The 16,768-nt window shown below is 41.1% G+C and overlaps 1 protein-coding gene across 4 annotated transcripts in view; it reads left to right on the top strand.

Moving 5' to 3' along the window:
- The window catches only part of LOC117337496 (NEDD4-like E3 ubiquitin-protein ligase WWP1), a 63,057-nt gene that overhangs the window by 22,105 nt on the left and 24,184 nt on the right, over positions 1-16,768 (top strand). For 2 of the 4 annotated variants that reach the window (XM_033898504.1, XM_033898501.1), the window contains exons 2-6: positions 7,399-7,485; positions 12,872-13,019; positions 15,208-15,332; positions 15,533-15,679; positions 16,257-16,418. In XM_033898504.1, coding sequence (XP_033754395.1) covers positions 7,422-7,485; positions 12,872-13,019; positions 15,208-15,332; positions 15,533-15,679; positions 16,257-16,418 — 646 coding nt within the window. In that variant the 5' untranslated portion in view covers positions 7,399-7,421. Of the gene's footprint in view, positions 1-2,218; positions 2,375-7,398; positions 7,486-12,871; positions 13,020-15,207; positions 15,333-15,532; positions 15,680-16,256; positions 16,419-16,768 lie in introns of those variants that run through there. The other 2 variants (XM_033898503.1, XM_033898505.1) reach the window with 2 other exon arrangements.

Here is a 16,768-nt window from a genome sequence, read left to right as displayed (position 1 = left end):
TGAAAGAATACATTTCAGATCCTTCACATTCCATGTCTGAATATTCACAGTTATTTTGATATACCGAACGTGTATACTGAGTGATATTAAAAGTATCAATAGACTAGAGATATAAGGATATAGAAATTGGTGTATGCTTGATTCTGTCAAATATTAGTGTGAGCACCTTAGCGTATGAAGGATCACAGAGACTACCAGACTAGATCAATACTGAGGGGAAAGTGATGGTTGAGTTTTGGTTCATCTATGTTCTGTCATCAGATGTATGGAACAAGTCATTGTCTCAATACATTAGATCTGGAGGCATGATAGGAAGAAACTGTATCAAAGGGATTTCTTTAGCTCATCTTGTCCAAAGGACCAAATTTAAAAGGACCAGTGATCATGAGCTTATGACGTGGCCCAGAGTTCCTCACCATTGGTAATCCTGCATCAGTCAACTTTACCATTGAGCAGATTTGAACAAAATTTGGTGTGGAGAATCCGGGATGAGGTGCACGTGGAACCAAATGTATTGACATGAGTAGAGGATGCCCAATAAGGGAAATATAGCAAATTTTTCAAAATCCTTCATTTCTGTAGGAATGAAAGGATTTGTTCCATATTTAGTCTGAAACATCCTTTGATGAAAGGAAACCAATTTTGTATAAACATTACTGTAATTTCCTGCATATTGCCAACTCCGTGAGATTGCCAGCACGCTGCAAAATATTGGGTTTATGATATAAAGTCTGCAGATAGCCAGCTCCAGTACATAGCCCGTTCCGGTACATAGCCCATTCCGGTACATAGCCCATTCCGGTACATAGCCCATTCCGGTACATAGCCTGTTGGTTATCTGCTATAATTCTATAATATGCATACACCTCGACCTATTGCCACCAGAATCTATACCTCTGTAACAGATTTCCTGCCTATATAATTCCCTCTTTAAGTTTGTCACCCTCGCATACCACCATTCGCCACGTTAGTTACAATACAAATGTCCTAAATCGCTATATACATATATGTATTTCCCTCGACAATATTGCCATTTCGTTTTGTTTTTGGTGATCGAGAAACTCTTTAGTGTTCTATAAGATACTTACAAATTGTATAGGTGACATAACTTTACGCTTGTGGATGATTTTGTATCGTTCAGGTAGATCGATATTAGGATGATTTTATTTGGTCAAATCCATCGACACTTATGGTTGTGTTTGGAAAGCATGACTGATTTCTACTCACTTTGTGGTCTTAATGTGTATGGTATGAACGTTTGGCTTCGTCTATCGAGGAGGGAAAGCCACTGCTGAAAACATGTGAATAACAACTGAGAATTGTATGTGCTTTCTCTTATATGATTTTAAGCCCACCATCATCGCCCTGCGTCCGTGGTCCGTCGTCCGTCCGTCCCTCCGTCCGTAACAATTCTTGTTATCGCTATTTCTCAGAAAGTACTGAAGGGATCTTTCTCAAATTCCATATGTAGGTTCCCCTTGGTGCCTAGTTATGCATATTGCGTTTTGAGACCAATCGGAAAACAACATGGCCGACAGGCAGCCATCTTGGATTTTGACAATTGAAGTTTGTTATCACTATTTCTGAGAAAGTACTGAACGGATCTTTCTCAAATTTCATATGGAGGTTCCCCTTGGTGCCTCGTTATGCTTATTGCATTTTGAGATCAATTGGAAAACAATATGGCCGGCAGACCGCCATCTTGGATTTTGACAATTGAAGTTTGTTATCTCTATTTCTCAAAGTACTGAATGGATCTTTCTCAAATTTCATAAGTAGGTTCCCCTTGGTCCCTTGTATTGCATTTTTGGACCAGTCTGTCCTGAAAACAACCTGGCAAACAAACAGCCATTATCGTTAAATCTCAAATTTCTTATATAGCTAGGATTCCCTTGTTTGAAAAGTACTGGAGGGATGTCTCAATTTGCACAGATTAGTGAAATGAAGGGAAAAGTAGAGAAAAGATCAATCTGACATGGAACCTATGAAAATCATTCAATGGTGGGCACCAAGATCCCTCTGGGATCTCTTGTTTTATATAAAAATAAATCAAATAAGTTATATACATTGAATTTGGCAATTTCGAGGGGAAAAAACAGCCTTTTTAAGTAAAACAAAGTATCTGTACTTTAAAAGAAAATGCATAACAATATATCCTGATCTTTTTTTTTCAAACTTTAAAAATCTCTTTCTTGTCTGTCTTTTCTACTTTAGTATGATTTGGCTTCAAAATGATTGACACTGGATCCAGGGTTATATGAAGATGGTTGCTTCTAAAGGGGACACCAATATATTTACACCAAGAAAACAGAAATCTGGTCAGAACAAAGATCCTTAGAGTTGCAATATTAGCAGCACATCAAAGGCACACAATGTAATGCTACCTGTATACCTGTATACTGTATTTTAATGAAAACAGCTGGTTGTCTGGAATGTACCAGTAACTTTAAAACTTGGTTCCACTCAAGCTATACTAATATATTTATTTTGGAAGACAAACATATGTATACCTAGGAATAGTTTTTGCTTGTGATTGTTGTATTCTTCGGACAATATTTTGAAATATTTCTGGATTTACAAGACTATTTGTATTTAAGAATTCCTACTGAGGATTTTCTCATGTAACAATAAAAACTTCCTGGTTCTGTGGTAGGGTTATATATTATAATCTAATCTGTACAAATCTTATTCTATAAATAACATATATATCTGTGTAAGTTATTGAGACACATGTAACAATGTTTTACATGTCATTTTCTATGTACATCAATTCTTAGCTCTCAACCCCCCTGTATTTTGTGTTTAGTAAAACCAGTCCACCTTGTCAGTACTATTTATTGTTATACCCCCGCAACGAAGTTAGGGGGGGGTATACTGGAATCACCTTGTCCGTCTGTCACAAAATGTGTCCGGCTATCCATTCGCTCATTTCTTTATGGATTTCACTCAAATTTGGTATATAGTTAGAAGACCATATGAACTTGTGTCCCCAGTAGTGATTTTGGGATTTAGCCCTTTTTATCTGAGTTATGCCCCTTTTTCATAGAAAATGTGTCATAATTTTGTCCGGCTATGCATTCACTTAGTTTTTGATGGATTTTCTTGAAACTTTATACAATGATGAAGGATGGTATGAAGTTGTGTCTCCAGTAATGGCTTCTTCCGAAAAAAAACCTTTTTACAGAGTTATGCCCCTTTATGTAAAAAATGGTTACTAGCTTGTCCGGCTATGCATTTGCTTTGTTTTCAATGGATTTTACTAAAATTTGGTATGTAGTTAGAGAACCCTATGAGGGTTAGCTCTATGCAAAGATTTTGCCGAATTACCAGTTCTAGAAGAGTTTTGCCCCTTTTTCTTTAAAAATGAGCAAAAAAATTTTCAGCTATGCATTCACTTAGTTCTTACCAAAACAAAGAACATGTTTGATTTGGTTATAGTACCATAAATAGGCAGTTTCACAAAGTATTCAAACAAATCATGGAAAAGCGGGGGGTATACTTGTCACCCCATCAGTGACAGCTCTAGTTGCATTTGGCTAATGTGCATATAAAAAAAAATCAACAACACAGTTTGGGACCGTCTAACTCCTCGCACACGACCATCACTCTTCACACCCAGCCATCATTCCTCACACCCGGCCATCACTCCTCACACCCGTCATCACTCCTCACACCCGTCATCACTCCTCACACCCGGCTATCACTCCTCACACCCGGCTATCACTCCTCACACCCGGCTATCACTCCTCACACCCGTCATCACTCCTCACACACGACCATCACTCCTCACACCCGGCCATCACTCCTCACACCCAGCCATTCACCCTCCTTACACCCTGCCATCACTCCTCACACCCGGCATCACTCTCACACCGCTATCATCCTCAACCAGTCTATCACTCTCACACCCGGCATCCTCTCACACCCCATCCACTCCTCACACCGCCATTCACTCCTCACAACCATCATCTCATCCATCTCTCAACCGCTATCACTCTCACACCGCCATCATCCTCACACACCGGCTCATCACTCCTCACACCGCATCCTTATCCTCATCCTACACCGGCCATCACTCCTCACACCCTCTCATCACTCCTCACACCGCCATCACTCCTCACACCGGCATCACTCCTCACACCGGCCATCACTCCTCACAACCGCCATCACTCCTCACACACGGCCATCACTCTTCACACCCGCTATCACTCCTCACACCGGCCATCACTCCTCACACCCCATCACTCTCACTACCCTCATCACTCTCACCATCACTACACACGGCCACCTCCTCACACCCGGCTATCACTCCTCACACCGGCCATCACTCCTCACACACCGGCCATCCTCCTCACACGGCACACTTCCACACGGCTCACTCCTCACACCGCATCACTCCCATCCACACCTGACCCTTCACTCCCTCACACACGGCCATCACTCCTCACACCCGCCATCACTCTTCACACCCGCTATCACTCCTCACACACGGCCATCACTCCTCACAACCGGCTATCACTCCTCACACACGGCCATCACTCCTCACACCCGGCCATCCCTCCTCACAACCGGCCATCACTCCTCACACCCGCCATCACTCCTCACACCCGGCCATCACTCCTCACACCCGGCCATCACTCCTCACACCCGGCCATCACTCCTCACACCCGCTATCACTCCTCACACACGGCCATCACTCCTCACACACGGCCATCACTCCTCACACCCGTCATCACTCCTCACACCCGCTATCACTCCTCACACACGGCCATCCCTCCTCACAACCGGCTATCACTCCTCACACCCGGCCATCCCTCCTCACACCCGGCCATCACTCCTCACACCCGGCCATCACTCTCACACGCATACTCCACACCGGCACCCCACTCCTCACACACCGGCCATCTCCTAACCCTCCTCTCACACCGGCCATCACTCCTCACACCCGGCCACATTCACACGCATCTCTCACAACGCATCACTCTCACACCCGCTATCACTCCTCACACCGGCCATCACTCCTCACCACCGGCCATCACTCCTCACACCCGGCCATCACTCCTCACAACCGGCTATCACTCCTCACACCCGGCCATCCCTCCTCACACCGGCCATCACTCCTCACACCCTCTATCACTCCTCACACCGCACATCTAACCCATCCTCCACACCGGCCATCCCTCCTCACAACCGGCCATCACTCACCCATCACCCGGCATCACTCCTCACACCCGCCATCCTCCTCACAACGGCCATCACTCCTCACACCCGGCATCACTCCTCACACCGCTCACTCCTCACACCGGCATCACTCACTCCCCACCGGCATCACTCCTCACACCGGCATCACTCCTCACAACGGCCATCACCTCCCCTCATCACCCATACCCAACCGGCTCCACTCACTCCTCACACACGGCCATCATCTCACTCCCCCTCCCTCCCACACCGCTATCACTCCTCACACCGGCCATCCTCCTACACCCGGCTATCCCTCCCTCACACCGGCCATCACTCCTCACACCGCCATCACTCTCACACTCCGCTATCACTCCTCACACCGGCCATCCACTCACTCCACACCGGCATCACTCCTCACACCCGGCCATCCCTCCTCACCCGGCATCACTCTCACACACGGCCATCACTCCTCACACACCCCATCACTCCTCACAAGGCATCTCCTCACCCTCACTCCTCACACCCATCCTCTCACACGGCCATCACTCCTCAACCCGGCCATCCACTCCCTCCCTACAACCGGCCATCACTCTCACACCACGGCCTATCCTCCTCACACCGGCATCCTCTCACGCAACACCGGCCATCACTCTCACACCCTGCTACTCCACGCTCCTCCACACCGGCATCACTCCTCACACCGGCCATCCACTCCTCACACACGCGCCATCACCTCACCGGCATCTCCTCACACACCGGCATCACTCTCACACCCATCTCCTCACACCCGGCATAAAAATCACTCCTCAAGCATCACCCAAGGCCATCACTCCTCACACACCGGCCATCACTCCTCACACGCCCTACCTCACCGCTCCTCCTCACACCCGGCTATCACTCCTCACACCAATCCACCCGGCCATCACTCCTCCACAGCCCGCCTCACCACTCCCTCACCCCGGCCATCACTCCTCACACCACCCGGCATCACTCCACCGCTATCACTCCCACACACCCACACGCCTCACACCGCATCACCCCTCCAACCGCACCTCCTCACCCGGCCATCACTCCTCACACCCGGCATCACTCCTACACACGGCCATCACTCCTGCACACCGGCATCATCCTCACACCGGCATCACTCCTCACACACCGGCTATCACTCCTCACACACGGCCATCACTCCTCACACCCGGCTATCACTCCTCACACCCTGCCATCACTCCTCACACACGACCATCACTCCTCACACCCTGCCATCACTCCTCACACACGACCATCACTCCTCACAACCGGCTATCACTCCTCACACACGGCCATCACTCCTCACACACGGCCATCCCTCCTCACACCCGGCCATCACTCCTCACACCCGGCCATCCCTCCTCACACCCGGCTATCACTCCTCACACCCTGCCATCACTCCTCACACCCGGCCATCACTCCTCACACCCGGCCATCACTCCTCACACACGGCCATCACTCCTCACACACGGCCATCACTCCTCACACCCGGCCATCACTCCTCGCACCCGGCTATCACTCCTCACACCCGGCTATCACTCCTCATACCCGCTATCACTCCTCACACCCGGCCATCACCCCTCACACTTAATTGGCCTTCAATCCTCACACCCAATAAGTTTGTCTTTGTCCCTTTCAATTCTTACACCAATAAGCCCTATATTTTAAAAGTTCGTATATCTGTCTTGTTGAAATTTTGCACCCATTTTAATTGTAATGTTTACAACCTTTGTAAGATAAATTCAAAAGAATTATAAAAATGTTATGTTCTGTAATTCTTTCAGAAGCCTTAGATAATTAACTATTGTGAAATATGAACTGATTACAAAAAGAATTTATATCAAAATCGTTAGTTGTCCAGAGCCCTAAAGATGGTTGTAGATCTGAGATTAGGATTTGTGGGTTTTCACACTCACAGAACTAATAATGAAACATAAACGTTAAAAAAGGAAGTTCCATTAATGTTTGAAAAGGTGGAAAACAGCAACAACTAAGAGCCCCAGTACACAACAACATACAATTTGGTACTGCCAAAATTGTTATTGATTATATCAAAACAGTCCCTTCAGAATTTACAAATGAAGCAGTCATTGGACTACGTTCAGGGATTTGTTATATCCACCAGAGGAATTCCGTGTAATTCCTACATCATGGTAATGGTTAAAATAAACTGTTTGTCTTTGTTTACAGACGTCCTTATGTGCTAGGTCATTATGGGAGAAGCAGCATCGGCAGCAGCAGCAGGTCAAGCACAGTTTTCTCAGCTCCAAGTCACAGGTAAGTTCAGAGATGGAAATAAAATTAAAAATTAACATAAGTGTCCTGTGATTACCTTTAGAATGAGAATCATGGTTTATTTTTATCATACAGTAAAAAAAGATCAGCATTCAAAAGTGCAGAGAATAGAATACTGTTTATTGTAGCACTCTGTGATCAAGACAATTTAGAGAATAAAATACTGTTTATTGTAGCACTCTGTGATCAAGACAATGAAGAGAATAAAATACTGTTTATTGTAGCACTCTGTGATCAAGACAATCCTATTTTTGTCCTGTTTAACTGACCTCTGTTTTTAGATAAAGAACCAGATAAAAACATTATGTTAGGAGCTCAAGGTGACTTTATCTGTAAGTGACCCTTACACCTAAATTGGTAACAGTAACATTGCACTGTTGGATTGTAATGGAGATGTGAGTGCTATTACAGGACAACGAGAACCATTACACTAATAGAAAGTGACTTTAATTCAAACTGGCAGAACATGTTTAAATTAAGCTGAAGTATGGCCAAGAATCAATTTCGCTGCCCTGATATTGTTAATCATTATCAACTGATCATGAGTAGCTTTATAAAAAAAGTAAAGCCTTCGAATTCTGTGTGTGGTTAGTATTGTGTTACAGGACATTCATGTGTGATTTGATAGGAAAGCTGGATAGTATGGTTCCCCTGTAAACATACTCTGTGCAATATGTGTTAAATAATTTGATACCTTTTCAATTAATTGTGAAAATTGAGAAAAATTTCATGACACAAAAAACTTATAAATAGAGAGCTGAAAATAGAAAGTCCATTAAGAGCACTTGTCTAAACAGTGAACTGAAGGCATTTCTTCTGAACAGAAACATTTGGCTAACGAGTGGGAAAATGAAATGGAATGGTTTATTGATTAGCTTTATAATTATGTATGTTATGTACTGCACTTGCCTTTGAAAATCATAATTGATATTTATGAGTCTGTGACGTGAATACTAATATCTTCCTGTATTATCGGGGGTATATGACAGCTGGTTATATAGGAATTGATGCTGTGTTACATGGCTTTTGTCTGCAAATAGTAACAATAAAATGGTCCTTACTGATCATCTTTTTAATTAAGTTCCAATATTATACTTTTTATGCATGCACAAATGAATCCTGCTGATTGATTATATATGAAACATCACATTACACTTCCCATTTTGTACCAGAATCTTTTTATTGTGTAAATACCAGTAAAGCTATATGTATTATTCACTATTTCAAAACCCTATTAGTCCACCAGAAATGCATTAGTTAACAGAAATTTGAAATAAATGTACTTTCCTGAGGAATGAAATGAATACCAGTAAGTACAATTACCCCTATTAACATTCCAAATGGTCTGCAAATGCTGATGACATAGAAATTGTGTCAGCACTCTACAATCAGAAACCTAATTAAAGTTTAATGTCGAATTCCTGTGCCATAGCAGGCTTTGTTTCATGAAAATCAAATTCTGATATAATTTGTAATAGGTAATATGGAATAGGTTTTATTTAGATCTCTTACTCTACCCAATAATCATCATGTACCCCACTTTGACAAGAATATGTACACCCAACAATCATCATGTACCCCACTTTGACCAGAATATGTACACCCAACAATCATCATGTACCCCACTTTGACCAGAATATGTACATCCAACAATCGTCATGTACCCCACTTCGACCAGAATATGTACATCCAACAATCGTCATGTACCCCACTTCGACCAGAATATGTACATCCAACAATCGTCATGTACCCTACTTTGACCAGAATATGTACACCCAACAATCATCGTGTACCCCACTTTGACCAGAAATGTACATCCAACAGTCATTGTGTACCCCACTTTGTGACCAGAATATGTACACCCAACAATCGTCATGTACCCCACTTCGACCAGAATATGTACATCCAACAATCGTCATGTACCCTACTTTGACCAGAATATGTACACCCAACAATCATCGTGTACCCCACTTTGTGACCAGAATATGTACATCCAACAATCATCGTGTACCCCGCTTTGACCAGAATATGTACACCCAACAATCATCGTGTACCCCACTTTGACCAGAATATGTACACCCTGCATCCACTTCGACCAGAACATACATACCTATTACAACCAAATTTGATCCACTGTAATGCAAAATAGAGATTTTATTGATCATTCTTTGAAATTATATTCAGGTTTCGGAGCAAAATAAAAAAAAAATCAGCAAAATAAAATTGCTACCTTAGGGACTCGGTGAGTTTCAAAAAGTCATTAGCAGTCTTGATCATCAAAAGTGATTTCTTCTTGCATTAGTTGATTATTTGAGTGGGAGGATCCTTCTAGTCAGCCAAGGACATTTGAGATTTAGTGACCTTCTAATACTCACATTTGTCCTAATTTTATGTCTTGTAGCTATTCATGACATGATGTTGATGGTCGAAAAAGGTTTCACTGCAGGGGTCACAGAGACGTTACTACAGTTAAATGTAAATTCTGAAGTAATATTAATTTTCCTTGAGAAGTAAAGCAGATTTGATTCCTATGTGTTTAGCTTTTACTCACTGGTTCTTGGGTGAGATATAATGAGGTAACTGTTTCCATAGCATTAGCACTATCAATCACTTCCTACACTTTATCAAGCATAGCTAAATTTGAAGGAGCTGGAAGGCTTCAGGAACAGTTTACACTTTGAATTTTAACTAAATAAGCTGTCAATTTTAACTAAATAAGCTAAGGTTGGTCATCACCTGATCACTTCAAATATTGCGGACTTATAACACTATTTTGAAATATCTTTTATTGACATATCTACTGACCTAAAACAGATATGGGTGACTTTATTACCTGGCATGCTATCTTAATGACTTAGCTTAGGGAATTTTATTTCACCTCATTCTGTCGACCACTGTATCTGTCGACCACATGACAGTACAGTATGATACTTCTATATTTAGTAGACAAGTAGAATATTTCTGGGTCAGGGTATGTACGTGTGACTACCGGGGTGGTACTTAATGTTTTCCTCTGTTACATATCTGTTGTGAAAAGGTGAAAGACCAATACCTAAAAGTGTAGTATTGCGGCTAAATGCAGTATATGGACCTCACACAAAATCAATATCTGTTGGCTGTAAAAACAAATAGGAAAAAGAAGTTAAATATTTATTTCATCGCTATTGAATAGCATAGAGAGGGAGTGAGTATTGGAAACTGGCATTCTTTTATCCTATTTGTAAGTGTGGTCATTCGGTGTATATAATTTGTAGTTGGGTCCAAAATTGAGGCCAAGGCCCATTACAAGTGAAGAAATGCAATTCTAGATCAACAGAGCATACTGTAGAGCAGAGCTGGAGAAATGATTTTCTTGAGATTTTTGTGCTGTTCCCAACATCAACAAAATATTTGTATTAGATGAGATATATATATATGTTGTCCAGGTCAAAATATTCAAAGGTCAAGATAATTCTTAATACGGAAAATTGAATTCATTTATAACTTGAGTAGATTTATATATAGGTGGAAGCAGACCCAGACTTTCTCCTGGATTTTATGGTACAATTGCTGCTTTGGAGTTTCTTTTCATGATCAAAGGTCAAAGTTAAGGTCACATAAATGGGGGGGAAAAAAATCACTTTAGGTATATTCAGGTGATTGAGGAATTCCTTGCCAAAATATTTGGATTGATGTTATTTCGTCCAAAGATTTGACAATTGAAGGTTTCCAATATTTATTTGTTGATCACGAATAGCAAGCATAATTTATGCTGTGTAAATCATTGGCAAGGTGTTCGGTACTTTGCTTTGTAGTCAGAAATATAATATGATACTAATGCTATAGTCTGTCACAAGTCTTATTAGTATGATAAATTACCCAGGTAAGGCAGAATCATTAGTTTGATAAAACCCAGGTAAAGCAGAATCATTAGTATGATAAAACCCAGGTAAAGCAGAATCATTAGTATGATAAAACTCAGGTAAAGCAGAATCATTAGTATGATAAAACCCAGGTAAAGCAGAATCATTAGTATGATAAAACCCAGGTAAAGCAGAATCATTAGTTTGATAAAACCCAGGTAAAGCAGAATCATTAGTATGATAAAACCCAGGTAAAGCAGAATCATTAGTTTGATAAAACCCAGGTAAGGCAGAATCATTAGTTTGATAAAACCCAGGTAAAGCAGAATCATTAGTATGATAAAACCCAGGTAAAGCAGAATCATTAGTTTGATAAAACCCAGGTAAAGCAGAATCATTAGTATGATCCAACCCAGGTAAGGCAGAATCATTACTTTGATCAAACCCAGGTAAAGCAGAATCATTACTTTGATCAAACCCAGGTAAGGCAGAATCATTACTTTGACCAAACCCAGGTTAGGCAGAATCATTACTTTGATCAAACCCAGGTTAGGCAGAATCATTACTTTGATCAAACCCAGGTAAGGCAGAATCATTACTTTGACCAAACCCAGGTTAGGCAGAATCATTACTTTGATCAAACCCAGGTTAGGCAGAATCATTACTTTGATCAAACCCAGGTAAGGCAGAATCATTACTTTGATCAAACCCAGGTAAGGCAGAATCATTACTTTGACCAAACCCATGTTAGGCAGAATCATTACTTTGATCAAACCCAGGTTAGGCAGAATCATTACTTTGATCAAACCCAGGTAAGGCAGAATCATTACTTTGATCAAACCCAGGTAAGGCAGAATCATTACTTTGATCAAACCTAGGTAAGGCAGAATCATTAGTTTGATAAAACCCAGGTAAGGCAGAATCGTTAGTTTGATAAAACCCAGGTAAGGCAAAATCATTAGTTTGATCAAACCTAGGTAAGGCAGAATCGTTAGTTTGATCAAACCCAGGTAAGGCAGAATCATTAGTGTGGTCAAACCCAGGTAAGGCAGAATCTTATCTTTGTGTACAAGCTCCCAAAAACAATGTAATGTAAAGGGGCAAAAAAAGCAATGCAGAAAAGCAAGTATGTTGTACAGTAGTCCAGTAATTTTTGCAGTTATATATATTTTTCTTCAGATATGTCCAGGAGACTGTTCCCAACAAATTTGACAAGTCCCCATGCATACTAAGAGATGTAATGGGTACTTGAAAGTGTGCCAAAGAAAAGGATTCTGTACAATAAATATAAAAAACAAAAGTCAACCCGGCCCAAGTTTCATCAACATTCTTTAGCTTAAAATTTTCCATTGGAAAGCATTACAGAATTTTAGATTTTATGGAAAATTTGATGGTAATGAATTTCCTGAAGTTAAGGAATGTTGAATAAACATGCCCCAGGTTGTATAGCAGCAGGTTTAGATAAGTAAGGATTTTACTAAACAGCTAACAACACCGTAAATGGTCTTTGTCTCGTTATATTTCAGTACAATCAGCTAAAATCACTGCGAGTAGTGGACTGCTCGCCTCCAAGCCAGATACATTCGCAGAAGTAAGCGTTGACGCACAACCACCAAGAAAAACAGATGTCGCGAAGAAAAGTTCTACTCCAAAATGGGAAGAGGACTTCACATTGTAGGTTTTATGCATATTTTTAGCCCACCATCATCAGATGGTGGGCTATTCAAATCGCCCTGCGTCCGTGGTCCGTCGTCCGTCCCTCCGTCCGTCCGTCCGTCCGTCCCTCCGTCCGTCCGTCCGTCCGTAAACAATTCTTGTTATCGCTAATCCTCCGAAAGTACTGAAGGGATCTTTCTCAAATTTCATATGTGGGTTCCCCTTGGTGCCTAGTTATGCATATTGCATTTTGAGACCAATCGGAAAACAACATGGCCGACAGGCAGCCATCTTGGATTTTGACAATTGAAGTTTGTTATCGCTATTTCTGAGAAAGTACGGAAGGGATCTTTCTCAAATTTCATATGTAGGCTCCCCTTGGTGCCTAGTTATGCATATTGCATTTTGAGACCAATCGGAAGACAACATGGCCGACAGGCAACCATCTTGGATTTTGACAATTTAAGATTGTTATCGCTATTTCTGAGAAAGTACTAAAGGGATCTTTCTCAAATTTCATATGTAGGTTCCACTTGGTGCCTAGTTATGCATATTGCATTCTGAGACCTATCGGAAAACAACATGGCCGACAGGCAGCCATCTTGGATTTTGATAATTGAAGTTTGTTATCGCTATTTCTGAGAAAGTGCTGAAGGGATCTTTCTCAGATTTCAGATGTAGGCTCCCCTTGGTACTTAGTTATGCATATTGCATTTTGAGACCAATCGGAAGACAACATGGCCGACAGGCAGCCATCTTGGATTTTGATAATTGAAGTTTGTTATCGCTATTTCTGAGAAAGTACTGAACGGATCTTTCTCAAATTTCATATGTAGATTCCCCTTGGTGCCTAGTTATGCATATTGCATTTTGAGACCAATCGGAAGACAACATGGCCGACAGGTAGCCATCTTGGATTTTGACAATTTAAGATTGTTATCGCTATTTCTGAGAAAGTACTGAAGGGATCTTTCTCAAATTTCATATGTAGGCTCCCCTTGGTGCCTAGTTATGCATATTGCATTCTGAGACCTATCGGCGGAAAACAACATGGCCGCCAGGCAGCCATCTTGGATTTTGACAATTGAAGTTTGTTATCTCTATTTCTCAGAAATTGCTGAAGGGATCTTTCTGAAATTTCATTTGTAGGTTGCCCTCAGTGTCTAGTTATGCATATTGCATTTTGAGACCAGTCAGAAAACAACCTGCCCGACAGGCAGCCATCTTGTATTTTGACAATTGAAGTTTGTTATCGCTATTTTACAGAAGGTACTGAAGGGATCTTTCTGAAATTTCATATGTAGGTTCCCCTTGGTCCCTGGTGTTGCATTTTGGGACCAATCCGAAAACAACAGACAGCCATTATCGCCAAATCTTAAATTTTATATATAGGTTACCCTTGTTTGAAAAGTACTAGAGGGCTGTTTCTGAATTTACACAGATTAGTAAGACTTAGAGGAAGGGAAAAGTAGAGAAAAGATCAATCTGACATGGAACCTATGAAGATCATTCAATGGTGGGCGCCAAGATCCCTCTGGGATCTCTTGTTATGTTTTTACAAGGTTTTGTCTTATTGGTTCTTGTTTGTGTTGATGTTTCAGACCAATTGAGTAAGGGTTTACATCCCCGTATTGGCAGAGCTTTCATCTTATTCAGAAAATCTGTGATCCTGTTATAGTTCAAATTATGTGCCCATGTCAGAAGTAGTTTACAAGTATGTAGCAGTGAATGGTTAAAACTGAACATGTTTTATTCTCATCTGAATATATTCTGTGTATGAATATGTATAAGAAATATGACATTCTTCAGAAATTAATTGAAATATAGATTTTGCCTTAGTGTCAGATGATAGCCAGTTTCAGTGCTGTCAGATGTCCTGTATATGTGTGTCACTGGCTAATTGGCCCTGTAAATATTTAATGAAATGGATTAAGGCTCCAGAGGCTGATCACCCTTTATTACCAAATATGATTGGCTGGCCATTGTGTCCCTTAATGTCAACACAGATACAGAGTTTTCTCTCTGAGGCCATTTTCTGTATTTTCAACTTTTTTTTTTTTTTTTGCATTTGTCCGAGTTATAGCTTCATGAAACATTATTCACTTTGAGAATTGAATCACTTTCATGCCATTGTATTGAAAAAAAAGTTTATCAGTCTGTTTCATTTTAATTAACCTATCTAATTTCTGATATTTGTTTTTTTCAGATTGGTCACCCCATATTCAAAGATAGAGATAAAGGTGTTCAGTCAGAACACTATACGTGCTCCCACTCTGATAGGGTCCAATACCATAGAGCTTCACGCCATCCTATTGGAGAATCATGGCAAATGTAAGTCATCATTGCTCCAAACACATCCATTTTATCATATGGCATGTGCTTATGAAGGTTGTTTCAAACCATTGTTTTTCTTAACATGAACTGATCTTGTGTTAATTGGAGAGCGTGATTTGTTAAAAACTTAACTTATCTTAATTCCTTAGCTTTGATGAGATGAAGGATGTTAAATTTGGTTAATATATATTTTTCAGTGAATCATACAGGCAAAGCATTTGAGGTAACCCAGGAGGGAAAAGGGAAAACTGGTGAGGTAAACATAGAATTTCATGGGATGGAGGTTAACATGACTCGGTTTCCACGCCGAAACATCAGCAGAAACTCACAGGCACAGGCTAATGGTAAATTCATCTGGCAATGGTCAGCGAGGCAATTATAAATGATTTGAAAATTTCTAGTTTTGATAAATTTACTCCACATTTTGATGTTAAATTATCTTCTTGATCAATATTTTTTGTGGTATCCACAAATGTAATTTCATGATGATTTTTTGGAGGTTTTCAAAAGTTTCAGTTCTTTAAAAATGGAAGGTGAAGATATTTCAGTTCCTTAGTATTTTTATATATCAATTAAAAAGTAGCTTCTATTGTTTTGATTGAAAAAGAGCACCTGCACATTAGATTGAATTTCATTCTAAACATTGACTATGTGGTGACAGCATTTGACTATGTGGTGACAGCATTTGACTATGTGGTGACAGCATTTGACTATGTGGTGACAGCATTAGAATTGGATTAAATTGAATTTAGGTAGTATTAATCATTTCACTTGGTCGCAAGAAGATCCTCATAAATATATAAGCCAGAAGACCCTGGTCACTCATAAAAATATAAGCCATGCCAGAAAATCCTGATAACTCGTAAATACATACGCTGTTGTTTATCTCACATTGTTGTTTTTGTTTGTTTCACTTCACAGGGCAGGTCCCAAGTAGCAGCACTGGTAGTCACAATACCCATGGTAACAGCCGCAACCGCACTCGTAACACCCGTGGTCCTGCCCCTCCTGTCCCTCCGCCCCCAAACCGCTCGCAGGGCTCCAATCCCCAGGGGGCTGGCTCTCCCGCTGCCAGTGCTGCCAGTAAGATTCATAGCATTCTCTTTATATTCTGTCTCTGTATTGGAGGATCAGCAAATCTCAACAAGTCTCATAAATACCAGAGCTGGACAGTTTTGGTTGTTTGATCTCTAGTTTGGTTCTTAGCCTTATTAGCTTTGTCTTTCATTGCCAGGTTAAACAGAAATTTTCATTTCACTATATTCGCAGCATACACAGTACAGGGAAAAGATACTTTATTCGACTCATTTTTTGAAAGCACAAGTGGGATATCATTATTCATGTAGTTATAATGTAGTATGGACACCACAAACCACCAGATAGATCATTTGTATATATCTTGTGGGTAAAAACCTTAGATTTTGAGAAATAGC

The sequence above is a fragment of the Pecten maximus genome, chromosome 11 (genome assembly GCF_902652985.1).
Source record: "Pecten maximus chromosome 11, xPecMax1.1, whole genome shotgun sequence".
NCBI classification, from domain to species: domain Eukaryota; kingdom Metazoa; phylum Mollusca; class Bivalvia; order Pectinida; family Pectinidae; genus Pecten; species Pecten maximus.
This window is presented reverse-complemented; position numbering and strand designations above follow the sequence as displayed.